At 40.8% G+C, this 11,821-nt stretch overlaps 1 protein-coding gene and 1 long non-coding RNA gene across 6 annotated transcripts; one reads left to right on the top strand and one right to left on the bottom strand.

Annotated features, from left to right (window-relative positions):
- Positions 1-658: 658 nt before the first annotated feature.
- On the bottom strand, positions 659-3,840 carry LOC121906696. Its single transcript, XR_006098711.1, has 3 exons — positions 3,364-3,840; positions 2,948-2,982; positions 659-949 (listed from the first exon to the last, which is right to left on the bottom strand). It is a non-coding gene; the product is annotated as an uncharacterized LOC121906696 (long non-coding RNA).
- A 1,825-nt stretch (positions 3,841-5,665) lies between these two features.
- On the top strand, positions 5,666-11,436 carry LOC121906695 (ubiquitin carboxyl-terminal hydrolase 37-like). 5 transcript variants are annotated; one of them, XM_042425705.1, is made up of 17 exons: positions 5,666-6,297; positions 6,508-6,566; positions 7,302-7,371; positions 7,481-7,551; positions 7,675-7,756; positions 7,869-7,948; positions 8,059-8,262; positions 8,551-8,628; positions 8,823-8,954; positions 9,088-9,211; positions 9,307-9,458; positions 9,786-9,885; positions 9,976-10,052; positions 10,199-10,307; positions 10,407-10,467; positions 10,670-10,827; positions 10,989-11,436. In XM_042425705.1, the coding sequence occupies exons 1-17, from the start codon at positions 6,268-6,270 to the stop codon at positions 10,992-10,994; spliced, it is 1,593 nt and encodes a 530-aa protein (XP_042281639.1). In that variant the 5' UTR covers positions 5,666-6,267; the 3' UTR covers positions 10,995-11,436. The 5 variants fall into 5 exon arrangements, with proteins under 5 accessions (XP_042281639.1, XP_042281638.1, XP_042281642.1 ...); XM_042425704.1 differs by having other exon boundaries at positions 5,670-6,297; positions 7,299-7,371; XM_042425708.1 differs by having other exon boundaries at positions 5,671-6,297; positions 7,299-7,371; positions 7,502-7,551.
- Positions 11,437-11,821: the final 385 nt, after the last annotated feature.

Raw genomic sequence — 11,821 nt, 5'->3', positions numbered from 1 at the left:
GGGAACCACGGGTTGGCTTTTATTGTGAAGCAGTCACAGTAAATGCAATGTATTTGTCACCGAGTTAAACGCTGACTGCTACTGATCACAAAAAATGGATTTACAAAATAAGACAACAGTCATTTTCAACACTTTTGTCAGCAGGTCTTGTTTAATTTTTGAAAAGGGAGTAGGGGAACCAGCAGAAACAGCCACAGTAAACTATTAGATGAAGAGTTGCAGGCAACATGCTCTTACTGTAGTTTGTGAGAACTAACACACCTCCAACACATCAAAATAAACAACTCACTATGCCCTGCTATTGTGTGGAAAACTACTCGTGCCATGTGTGCAGCATGAGATAACACTGTGGTTGCTAACAGCACGAGGAAAATAGTTGACTTTCTTATGATGCAATGAATCCTCTCGGCCTACGGTTTGCTCGACTTCAAACATATCACACACCTGTAACTCCATCTGAACAAACAGAAAGGTGTGATGCAACCAGTTACTACAACAAAAAACACAGCACATTTTCTGGCTGCCTCACCAACCATTCCTTATCTCCTACTTGTTGGTTACCTACTCTATGTTTGATCAATCAAGTTATCAATGTCAATTAATTGATTGTTGATTTATCAGTGACATCCATTTTTTTTTTAAAACCAAGTGTTTTGAAAATTCAGCTTCTGCATCAGACTCTGAAACAATTACTTGTTCTTCCCATGCTATGTCTGTGTGAAGGCCGTCTGAATTGTCATCCTCCACTTGAGGAAAGACTCTAGAATCACAGTCATTGTTGCCATCAGTGTCATTGGTGCTGTGGCAGGGGTCTGTCCTAGGTACTGTCTGCTCTGATGTTAAATGACAGTCTTCAGCAATGTCATGGAGTCGTTTTTCAAGTGATAAGCGGGCCCTCCGCCTGACTCCAGAGCTTGTTAATGGAGGTTGCCTCCTTTTCATCTTGTCTCTAAAAAAGATTATTTATGACAAAAAAGAACCAATAGTGACTAATAGTAAAAATATTTGTTGACATTCACCAACATAATGAATCTGTTATCACCTCCAGAATTACAGTATTGTCTACAGACCAACATGATTATGCTAAAAAAAAAATATTTTACTGTAAGGTCCCCTACAACAAGCTTTTGAAAATGAACTGAAGATTCAAATAAGTGACCAAAAAAATATGGAAAAAGTAAAAAAGCTCTACAATATACAACCAATATGTAACTTATAGACCTCTAGTTTCACATTGGTCTCATGTGGTCTAATGGTAAGTTAGACAGTTTTCCAAAAATAAAGACATTTAAGGCTGCTTATATTTGACATGTTTTAAAATATTTGTATGAAACAAATATTCGTTAAAAAAACAAAAAACAAACAAAGAAAACACTATTTGTGCTTTGCCGAATAATGTATTTGTATTTGGGCACACTCCTACACCCTATCCCAAGGCTAACTCAGAACTAAGACCCATGGTAACAGACCAGTGTTTCCATGGTAACAATCAGTGACAACTTCTGACCAGTGGCACCACATGACAAAAAAAGAGGAAAATATGTGTCATAAATCTTGGTTTGTTAACATTTTTGTGAAGTGACCAATGAGGAGGGAAAGAGTTTTTAGAGAGTTTAGTAACCTTTTGGAAATATACAGCAGTGTGGACATCATCAGTCATTTTCATTTGAAAACTATCCTGAGTCTGGTGAGTTGGAAGAGGTTCTGATCCCTGCCACATTAAGAAGCCACAGCAGCTCACCTCTGCTACGGATTTACACTGCCTTGAGACTTTATGCTACTGTAAGTTTTTTGTATGGTTGCAATCTTCACTGAATTTTCACAATCAATTGTCTTTGTAACTTTAAATTCTTCCAGAAGACAAATATTTTCTACTGGAGTGAACAGAGCTGAGCGGTTTGACAGGGTTGCTCAATAATCAGTCATGTTATTTAGTTTCAAAAAAGTCTAAATTTACCCAGATTCAATAGCAAATTAGTCCATCTTAAAATAATTAAGAACTAGACAGCTTTGTGCACCAGATGAATTTAGAAGTCTATCTGAAGTGTGACTAGAAAGTCTTTGTTTGTGAAACCAACCCCAAATGGATGTATGTGCAAAGCCGGCAGAAACAAGACAAAAGGTGGGGCAAATTAAAAAGAACAAGCTACCTCTACCAGCCATCTAAGTGTACTAATATCATGAACCTCATCACAGTTTTACATAACTTAATCTGTAAAATTTCACTAACCCCTGACAGACATGTGACAGAAAACACTTTGTAATAAAAAGCTTGGCCTAAATATGAAATTTGTTATTTGTTACCAACTCCATTCAAATTTCAAAATACTCATTATTGCACACTATTTAACTCTACTTGAGCTCATAAAGATGGCATGTATAGTTTGTGAATTATATAATGTATTAATGTCCATGGAGGCCCATTCAGTCCCATTGTATTTATAACTCAGCACCTGTATACAGTACAAACTCCATTCAAATTTCAAAAGGCTCAGTATTGCATACTGATCAACTGTACTTATGCTTAAAATGTCATGCACTGTAAGTTTATGAGTAACATAATGCATTTACACCGTGTTCACATCAGAATCGCCACACGCAGGTTACTGCTGTGAAACCAGTGGCTATGAAGTTCAATTTTTGTTCAGTCTGTGCCAGAGCAATTCAACACAACACCATGAACAAACCGACTAACGTTACAAGTACAGAGGTGAGTGAACCTCTCTCTTAGCTAGTCACAACAACTAAATTAACAACCAAACACAATATGCTTCTCAATGGTAATTATAACACAGCGATCAGACAATGAATTACAGTTAACTTTAGATGAATTTTTTAACTTCTTTACGTTACTTCTTTACTTACTGTAAAACTTTAACTAACTTATAGCCTGGATTTGAAAATTACTGTAATGATGGGGAAATCAAAGCAGGAAAAAAAAACTTACCCTACTGATCCGCGGCACTATGGGGGAACCTGAACCTGAAATAGAGACCGGTTGTGCGATCAAATGGTGCTGTTTCAAACTAATGTTAGCAGTTAGCCTTAAGGTTAGCCGTTAGCCTATATGCTACTGGCTATATGAGCAGCTAATGTAACGTTAACAGACAGTAAGATGCGGATGAAAAGCAAGTTGTGGGCGACATTGGTTGTAACATCACTAATAACAAACACAGAGTTGTTTATTCATTATTAATTCTAACTAACTTAGCTAGTTAAGTAAGCAAGCCCGGCTAAAAAGCTAGCCGTTGCCGATATAATATTATTAGCAAGCTTAAATGGGAAGTCAAAACCTTCTGAAATTATGTTAAGAGGCATAAAACCACTTTAAATACTGTTTTGTCACAACATTGTTCGCCTTACCGTAATAAAAATTTTTCCAACGCTGGAAGAAAAGCCGCCAACGGTCTCCTGCTTTTCCTTGGTCTGTTCTGATACAACTGAACAAAAGGAAAAAGAAAAAAAATCGCGCGCTCGTTTCCACGGATCTGGCCCGTAACTACTTTGACTCTGCTGACTGATTGCGAGTCTAACTGACACACCCACTCGTCAGCCTGTATGCGGTCCGTATCTGGCACGGGGATGTAAAACCGGTGAGACTGTAACATGGACCTGCCGGTTTGGAGGCGGATCCGGTCCAGAGTCAGTTGCTATCTGGGGAAGTAGCATCACATGACATGGTTAAGCTACATTTGAGTCAGAAAAAAGGGTATAAATGCAGTTGCAAGAACAATACTTTCCACTCATATCTTAAGATGTTTGTTTTGAAAGAGAACTTATTTTAACTCTAATTAACTATTAACTATTTTTTTCTGCCTCTTTCCTGGTTGAGAATTATGGAGGCTGCGGTATCTTTTGCAAGATGGCACAAGGGTGCACAGGCTCCTCACCTCACCGATATCCCTGATGCTCGTTAGATGGGTGCTGATGATGTTCTGGGCGAGTTTAATCACCCGTTGCAGAGCCTTCCTGTCTTGGGCCGTGCACATCTCTTGCCAACTTGTGATGTTTCCAGTGAAGGATGCTTTCTATTGCTGGAAACATCACAATGTTGTTGTTCATCATTTGTGATGAGAAAATGTAAAAGAAATAAAAAGCCAGCATCCTGGTATTAGTTTGTTATAAAATCCAAAGCGTCTTTACTACCGGCTGCTGACAACGCTGACAGCTGGAGATTCTATCACAGAAATGACGGTAGAGAGGCTGGCACCTGTACGTTTAAACAGGGGTTTAGCCAGGTTCGCTGCATTTAACACTGAAGCTGTTAGTGTCAGAGCTCGGAGCAGGAAACTCAGTCACTCTGTGTCACACTGCTGTCCTCCACCTCCATCATCCGCTCCAATTCAGTTTGAAAGAGCAATGGCCAATGGGGAAGCTCTAACAGTCAGCCGGCTCACTAATGGTGTAACTTCATCACTCACTCGTTCACTCATGGACAACTGCAGTTATAGGGCTGGTCCGATTTGGCGGAGTGAGCAAACCAATGATATTGGCAAACGTAACATTATCTCGGGTAAGGACTCCAGCTGGAGAGTAAACTTTCCCACATCCAAAAAGAGCAGGACAGAGCCGCTAACGTTAGCATCCAGAACCAGCTTCTATACAACGGGGAAATACTGCACGGTAGGTGAATGGCTTGGTTTTTTGCTGTTGTTTTTTATTATAACATATATCCCAACAAATGAATGTCGTAGGCAAATGATTCTCTTTGGCCTTGGAAGTGGCAAGTAAATGTAAATGCTTTAGGTAGTTTTGCAAGCATTGCTTGCTAACATTAGCAGCTAATGTTCACACTGCTTAGTTATGGAGGGACAATTCAGGGGAAGAGTTTAGAGAACATCCATCTCATCTAAGCATCCACCAGAATACAGTGACACAAATGAAATTTGGGATGTTGCTGTATATAAAAATAAAGGCTACAAAAAGCTCCATTGTTTAAATTCAATTTTTAATTTTTTACTTTTCACTGTTCAACATTCTATACCTGACTGTAAGCCCTTAATAACTAGTAATGAAGCTTAAAAGAAAAGGATTATTTATTCATGTATTTTTGCTGTGAATCAGGGTCATTACAGTCCACTGGAACTGCAGGGAATCCAAACTGCTGCCACCTTCATGATGAAGTGAGATACAAACTTTGGAGGTGAGTATTTGAGAATATTCTATATTTTTTATTGTCAACAAATCCCATGAAATCTAAAGACTTATCAATCTGATTCCTCTGTGCCATAGAAATGTATAGAAAGCTCCATTGTTGCCCAAAAACTATTCAAAATACATCAATGAGCATCATCCACACTCACATACAAGAAAATATATCCATGATGTAGTAAGTGATGTGACTTTGTTTTAGGCTTAAACATTAGCATGTAGGACCTGTATCTTGATCTCAAAACATCAGGCACCAGGGAGAGAGACAAGAGGAAATAACATCATAAAAATAGAAATGTTAGAAGCTGATACTAGTGTGAGAAGCACAATAGGAGCACTGCCACCAACCTGGGTTGGGAGCCAAAGTTTAAGAAACACTGCACCAGTGTAAACAGATGAATGAAAATATATATGAATCCACTGTAGAAAATAGTGACTTTTTATCCGTCTGTCTATCTAAAGACTACAGTGCCCAGCTGATAGGACTTTACTGAACCTTGTTTGAAACTGTAATTTGTGAGCTGTTTTCAAAGACTTGAATCTTCAGTAGGAGACTTTCTGAGACAGAAAGTATGGAGAGATGGATGAACACACTATTGGTTTTGGTCTTTTAATGGGATTTGTTGACAGTAAAGAGAACATAAAACAGTGCCAGCCTTTTAAAGAACACACTAACCAACAGTGACTGATCTCAGCCATCAGCTCAGGATCAGATATTATTAGTGATCTATGATAATAATTGACAGTAAATACATTCTATTAAGTTCATTTCAATATATATTCATTTATAAATTCAGGTTTGTCTGCTTGTTGAACATTTGTTGACACTTTGCTTATGCTTTGTGAGGCAGTCAAGACTAAAATACTGTATCTACTGTTAGTAGCAATGACTATATATGATTTTAATCATGTAGACTGTCTGTATTCTATAATGTACAGTATTGGATGGACAGCAGTGTCTGTGTCATAGAGACTGACATTCTAGAACTGTCATGTCATGATGCAACAAAGGACATTCTGATTCAGCTCAGCAGATTTTGACTTAAGATCCTGAAACAGTACAGAGCAGCTGGTTAACATTTTACTCACGTTGTATCTACGGAAAGATCTACAACCATGTTTAAAATGCCTCGCTGTCTACGAAAGGTTAGTTTTACAAATGTTACACAGTTTATGTACTTTCCACCTTGTTTATGTCAACTTGGAAGTCAGAAATAGTGCTATTTCTCTGACTTTCTTCAACAAGAGTTTTATAGATAGCAGGGTCTGTGAACACAGCTTATATCTGCTATGAAGACACATGATTTTTCTTTCAATTAACAATTAATTTGCTCCATTTTTCTTTATCCTGAACAGAAAAATCAAGTGTCAGTTGTGGAAGATGAGAGCCAGCTGTGCTCCATCTCTAGTGCGAGGTAAGAAAAGTTCACCTGCACACAGTGAACTGAGTGAGCAGAAAAATAGAAACACCTGTACCATGAGATGCAGACTGTAGTGATGTTGTAGTGGACTACAGTATATTGAAAGGTGTTTCTGATATTTAGTCAACTTCTCTTAAATGTATGGAGTCCGAAACTTCCATCATGATGTACTCCAACACATCAACACTAACTACAGCCTCCAGAGTGAGCACAGAGTTGAATCATCAGCATCAACAACAAATATCAATTAGTAGGATTTATTACAAGTGTTACAGGGTTTCTACTTTTTCTATATTTGTAATGGTCCCCTGCGTCACACACTAACTTGTCATTTGCTTACAAAGACTTGACTTGCACTTCAAACCAGCTCTGGTTTACACCTGCTACTAACAATTAACTTCATTATTAATGATTTTTTCTATTAATCTATTAATTCTAGTCTACAAGTTCCAAGTTGACATCTACAAATGTCAAAAGATATTCAGTAAACAAGGACATAAACCAGAGAAAGGCAGCAAATCCTCACATTTATGAAGCTGGAACCAGGAAATGTTTGAGACTTTTGCTTCATAAATGACTCAAAGTTGAATAAATGAGTCAAATGACACTATCCTGTTATTTGCTGTATTGACTATGGAGAGTGATCAGTCCATTCAAACAATGCTGTCAAATGATTGTAAACATGAGTTGATGGTGAAAAGTCAAAGTGTGTTTGTGTTTTATCAGCAGTCAGAAGTCCTCTGTGGAGAAGCCACCAGGAAGGACTCCTTGGCTGCACAGACTGTTCGGTCGACCTGTGGTATGTTTGACAGGAAGTGCTTCACATTCACCTGATTTGAGCAGTTTGTAAACTCTCTATTTGGTATTTAGCCACAAAAGATGTCAGACATACTTTATTCTTATGATAGTTTTTGTTGTCACGTCAGAAGAGCGAAAGGGAAAGAGAGGAAAGGGGACAGCGCTCCGGCCACCAACAGAGGTAAAAACATCATTCCTCCTCCCACTAGCAGAGCTGACAGTGTCTGTACTAAGAGTCAGGAAATGATTTATCCACAGTTCAAACTAAGTCAGCAGTAGATTAACCAGCTGTGTTTGTCAGCAGAGTCACCTCCTCAGACGCTCCAGCCAACCAACAACCAGAGAAGAAGACTCGCTGGAGGTGCCGAGTCTTCGACTGCTGCAGAGTAAGTTTCACTGCTTCACATCAATCACACAGTCACCAGTCTGGACTAGTAAAGGATTCAAAAGTGTGTCTCTGTGTTACTGAACTGTGAGAGTCTTTGTTTCCTCCAACAGAGAAATCGACGAGTCGCTCCGGCTGCCGACGACCAGGGAGACGACGGAGAGCAGAGAATCCCTCAGAAACCTCAGAGGAGGTAACGAGACTCTTTTCACATCACTGACAGTGTTTGTCAGGAAGAAAGAAAGTCAAGCAAAAACAAAGTCTGCTACAGAATTACAGCCTGTCTCTCCCTCCATGTTGCAGCCCTGTCAAAGCTACAGATGGGACTCTCACTGCTGATGAGGTTGATGAGGTGGTGGAGTTTGATGCTCTCACCGAGGAAGAGGAGGAAGCTGTGACGAAGACAGAGAAGAAAGCAGCCAACAGAAAACATGAGCTGCACAGACTCACATCTTTCCTCCTCTCTGGGTATCGGACACTGGCCAACCAGGACTCGTCCTCCAACAGGTCACTTTCACATGTTCATAGTTCACATTCAAAAGCACAAAAATATCAAAAGCTGCCATCTGATGTCTGATCAGATTTGTTGACTTATTCTTTGATCAGATAGTTCCTGATTGTAATCAACATTTTCTCACTTTTTCACATGAAAAGCTCTTCAGACAACATCTGGTCTCTTTAGTGTGGCAGTACTGCAGCATCAGCATCAGCTCTGTCAACACATGTGATCGTTACATCACTTTTACATGAAAACATTGACTGTATGTTTATGTGTGTGTTTCTCTCTTCTTGTAGTGCCAAAACACATCACGTCCGTCATGGTGATGTCATGACCTCCCAGAGACTCAGAGGTCAGCAGGTCGACTGGTTTGGGTGAGTAAATCTGTTTCAAAACACAAATATTTAACAGAAGGTTTGTTGTTGCTCTGTCACATCTCTAAACTAACAAATGGATCTGTAACAGAACATAAATCCATCAAAGCAAAGTGAAATCTAACTAGTGAGAGAAAAGCAGCTGCAGTTAGTGATGTTGATGTGTGTGCTGACAAGTTGTGTTTGTGTGTCAGGTTTCCCAATCCAGCTCAGATCTGCTATATGAACTCCAGCCTTCAGAGCCTGTTCACGCTGAAGGACTTCATCACAGACATCATGTGCCAGGTGGAGGTGTGGGGTTCAGTGCCTCAGGCTGAACTGATCAGGTACAGCAGCCACACACACACACACACACACACACACACACACACACACACACACACACACACACACACACACACATTGAACTGAAATAACAGCAGAAGCTCTCCTCTCTTATTTTTTCTTCACCCTCTGCAGAAGACTCATGAACATCACGTTGCTTCACCGCTCCGTCGACGTCCGTGACAAACTCCAGGCCCTCTTTATGTTCAAGAGCGCCCTCTCTGTCCAGGCTCAGGAGTTCCAGGATTTCAACCAGAAAGTGAGTCAGCTGCTTTGATTGTTTCTGTTGTTTCACCTCCTCCTGATAGTTCCTCCTCTGTGCATCAAACCCTGTGTGTGTCTCTGTGTGTTCAGGATGCTCATGAGTTGCTGACAACTCTCCTGGATCAGATGAGGAGTTTGTCGCCAGCGCTGCAGGAAGCAGCTGCCCGCGTGGGAAGAAGCTACAGGTGCCCCGTTGAAGACCACTTTGAGTTCCAGATGAAGAACACAAGGATCTGCAAGAGGTAAAAGAACACAGAGAAACACATCACACACAATCACAGCTCAACACACTTGTCTCTTCATACAGCTTTTTTATGTATATATGCCATATGTCATATCACATATCTTCAGTGAAACAGCAAAACACCTTTCTCCCATTTTCCTTCTTTTCCCCATAAATACAAAACATTGTCAAAAGTTTCCACATTAAGTCTTAATGTTAAATCAGGATGCCACAGAGATTTTGAACCTTCTTTAACCTTCCAGCTGTGCTACTAAATCCCTACAACAGGACGCCTCATCATGACCTCTGCAGCTGTAATTTTATGTTCTGTCCCTTGAATGTGCAGGTGTGGAGCCCGGACTACCAGAGAAGAGGACTTCAACAACCTGTCTCTGGACCTGGTGCCTGGAGCTTCAGTCCAGCAGATGCTCCAGGATTACCTGAAGGTAAGATCCACCTGTCCTCCTTCAGTGACATCATCCTTGCTGTTTTATTATTCAGTATGTCACTGACAGCATGTTGTCTCTGTTGTTCAGGAGACAGACTTGGACTTCAGGTGTGACTGCGGTGCCAACACATCCGGCCAGCAGTCCACCTTTGTGAACCTTCCCAAGTGAGTGACATCACATCCAACTGTGGTCCACTGACCTTAAAGGACCTGCTGAACTACACACACACACACACACACACACTTTACTTCTCCTTCATCTCCTTGTTCTCATGTCTTTTCTTCTTCTTGTGTTTACTTCCTGTCTACAGGGTGCTGATGCTTCATCTAAAACGTTTCAGCTTCACTCCGTTCCTGCAGCTGGAGAAGCTTCGACACCCAGTGGAGCTGTTCAGAGAGCTGCTGGTGACCTCCAGCCAGGTAAGAAACAACTCACCTGAGTCCAAATACAAAGTAAACATGTGGTCTGTGTGTACTGGTGTTTTATATGTGTGTGTTGTTGACTGTGTTCCTCCTCAGGCTGATGGTTGGTACAGTCTGGTGAGCGTCATCAGCCATTTAGGCTCTGGAGGGGAACAAGGTAAGATGATGACACGCTGACATCACACTGTCACCTTCTGTGGTTCATCTATCAGCTTCTCAGACTCATTATTTGAGCATTTTTGTTAAACCATTTTTTTAACTGAAATGAATCATACACAAGTCAGCTGTAGAGATCAGTTGACCTTCATATCCTGTGCAAGTTAAGACACCTGATCTAACAGTGACTCCTCTCCTGTTAGGACACTACATAAGTGACGGAGTGCACCCAGATGTGGAGCTGGATGACCTCGCTGACCGCTGGCTCATTTATAACGATTCAGAGGTCACAGAGACAAAGGGGGCCTCTGTCTGTGAGCGGCGGCAGCGAGATGCCTACATCCTTTTCTACCAAAGACGGGTAAGATGACAAAAGTGTCTCTTCCTGAAGTCAAAGTGACTCTGATGTTGTTTGATTTGAACTGTTTCTCCAGACAGTGAGCCCACACACACGTTGTTGTTCACAGGGATTGTCTAATCCACCCACTCTGTATGACTGCAAGTGTTTTTCTCTGTTCTCAGATGTAGAGCAGTGTGGAGATGGGGGACTGTGTGGCACTCTCCTGAAGATGATGCAGTGGAGGCGAGCGACCATGGGAACTGGACATCACAGGTAAGTGTGTTCCTCTCTTTTGTCTTTCTGCAGGTGGTGAAGGAGAAGATGGAGGTTCAGGTCGGACCAGCAGCTCGTATCGTGGTCTGAAGCAGCAGGAGGACCCCCAGCCCTCAGGAGGAGGGGCTTCTTCCAGAGAGCCTGGTTCCTCCCGAGGTTTCTCCACGTTAGAGGGAGTTTTTCCTCGCCACTGTCGCCACACAACTCGTCTCCTACATACATCATTCTAATGCGGCTCTGGATTGGACTGTTACTGTCAGACATGGAGATGAGTTGCTCTGAATCAACGTGGCTTGCTCTCTGGGAACGACCAGCTGTAAATAAAAAGAAATAAATAAATAACTTGAGAATTAAGAAGGATTTGATCCTGCTCTTTATTTGTGTATTTTACTCTCAGTGTTATTGAGTCTTTATGGTTGAAATGGACCTCAGTGATCAAGAAGTCTCATCATTGTCCACAACAGCAAACACTGAGTGTTACGTTCAATAAGTATAGAAACAAAGAAAGAGAAGACAGATCTTAAATAGATGTTCATACTGTTGAATTGTTTTGCCTAATATGTTTTGAAGGAAATGTAATTGCTGGTTTATATTTGTTGACATTTTTTCCTTCCTGTCCACAAAGTGTTAGACTCTTGTGGAGGAGACAGACAACTAACCATCATGTCAAATCAATTCAATTCATATTTATACTGAATTATTGCCCAAAGACAGAGATGCATCACATGTGAGGATGGAGGAG

Source organism: Thunnus maccoyii, chromosome 11 (assembly GCF_910596095.1).
Source record: "Thunnus maccoyii chromosome 11, fThuMac1.1, whole genome shotgun sequence".
NCBI classification, from domain to species: Eukaryota; Metazoa; Chordata; class Actinopteri; order Scombriformes; family Scombridae; genus Thunnus; species Thunnus maccoyii.
This window is presented reverse-complemented; position numbering and strand designations above follow the sequence as displayed.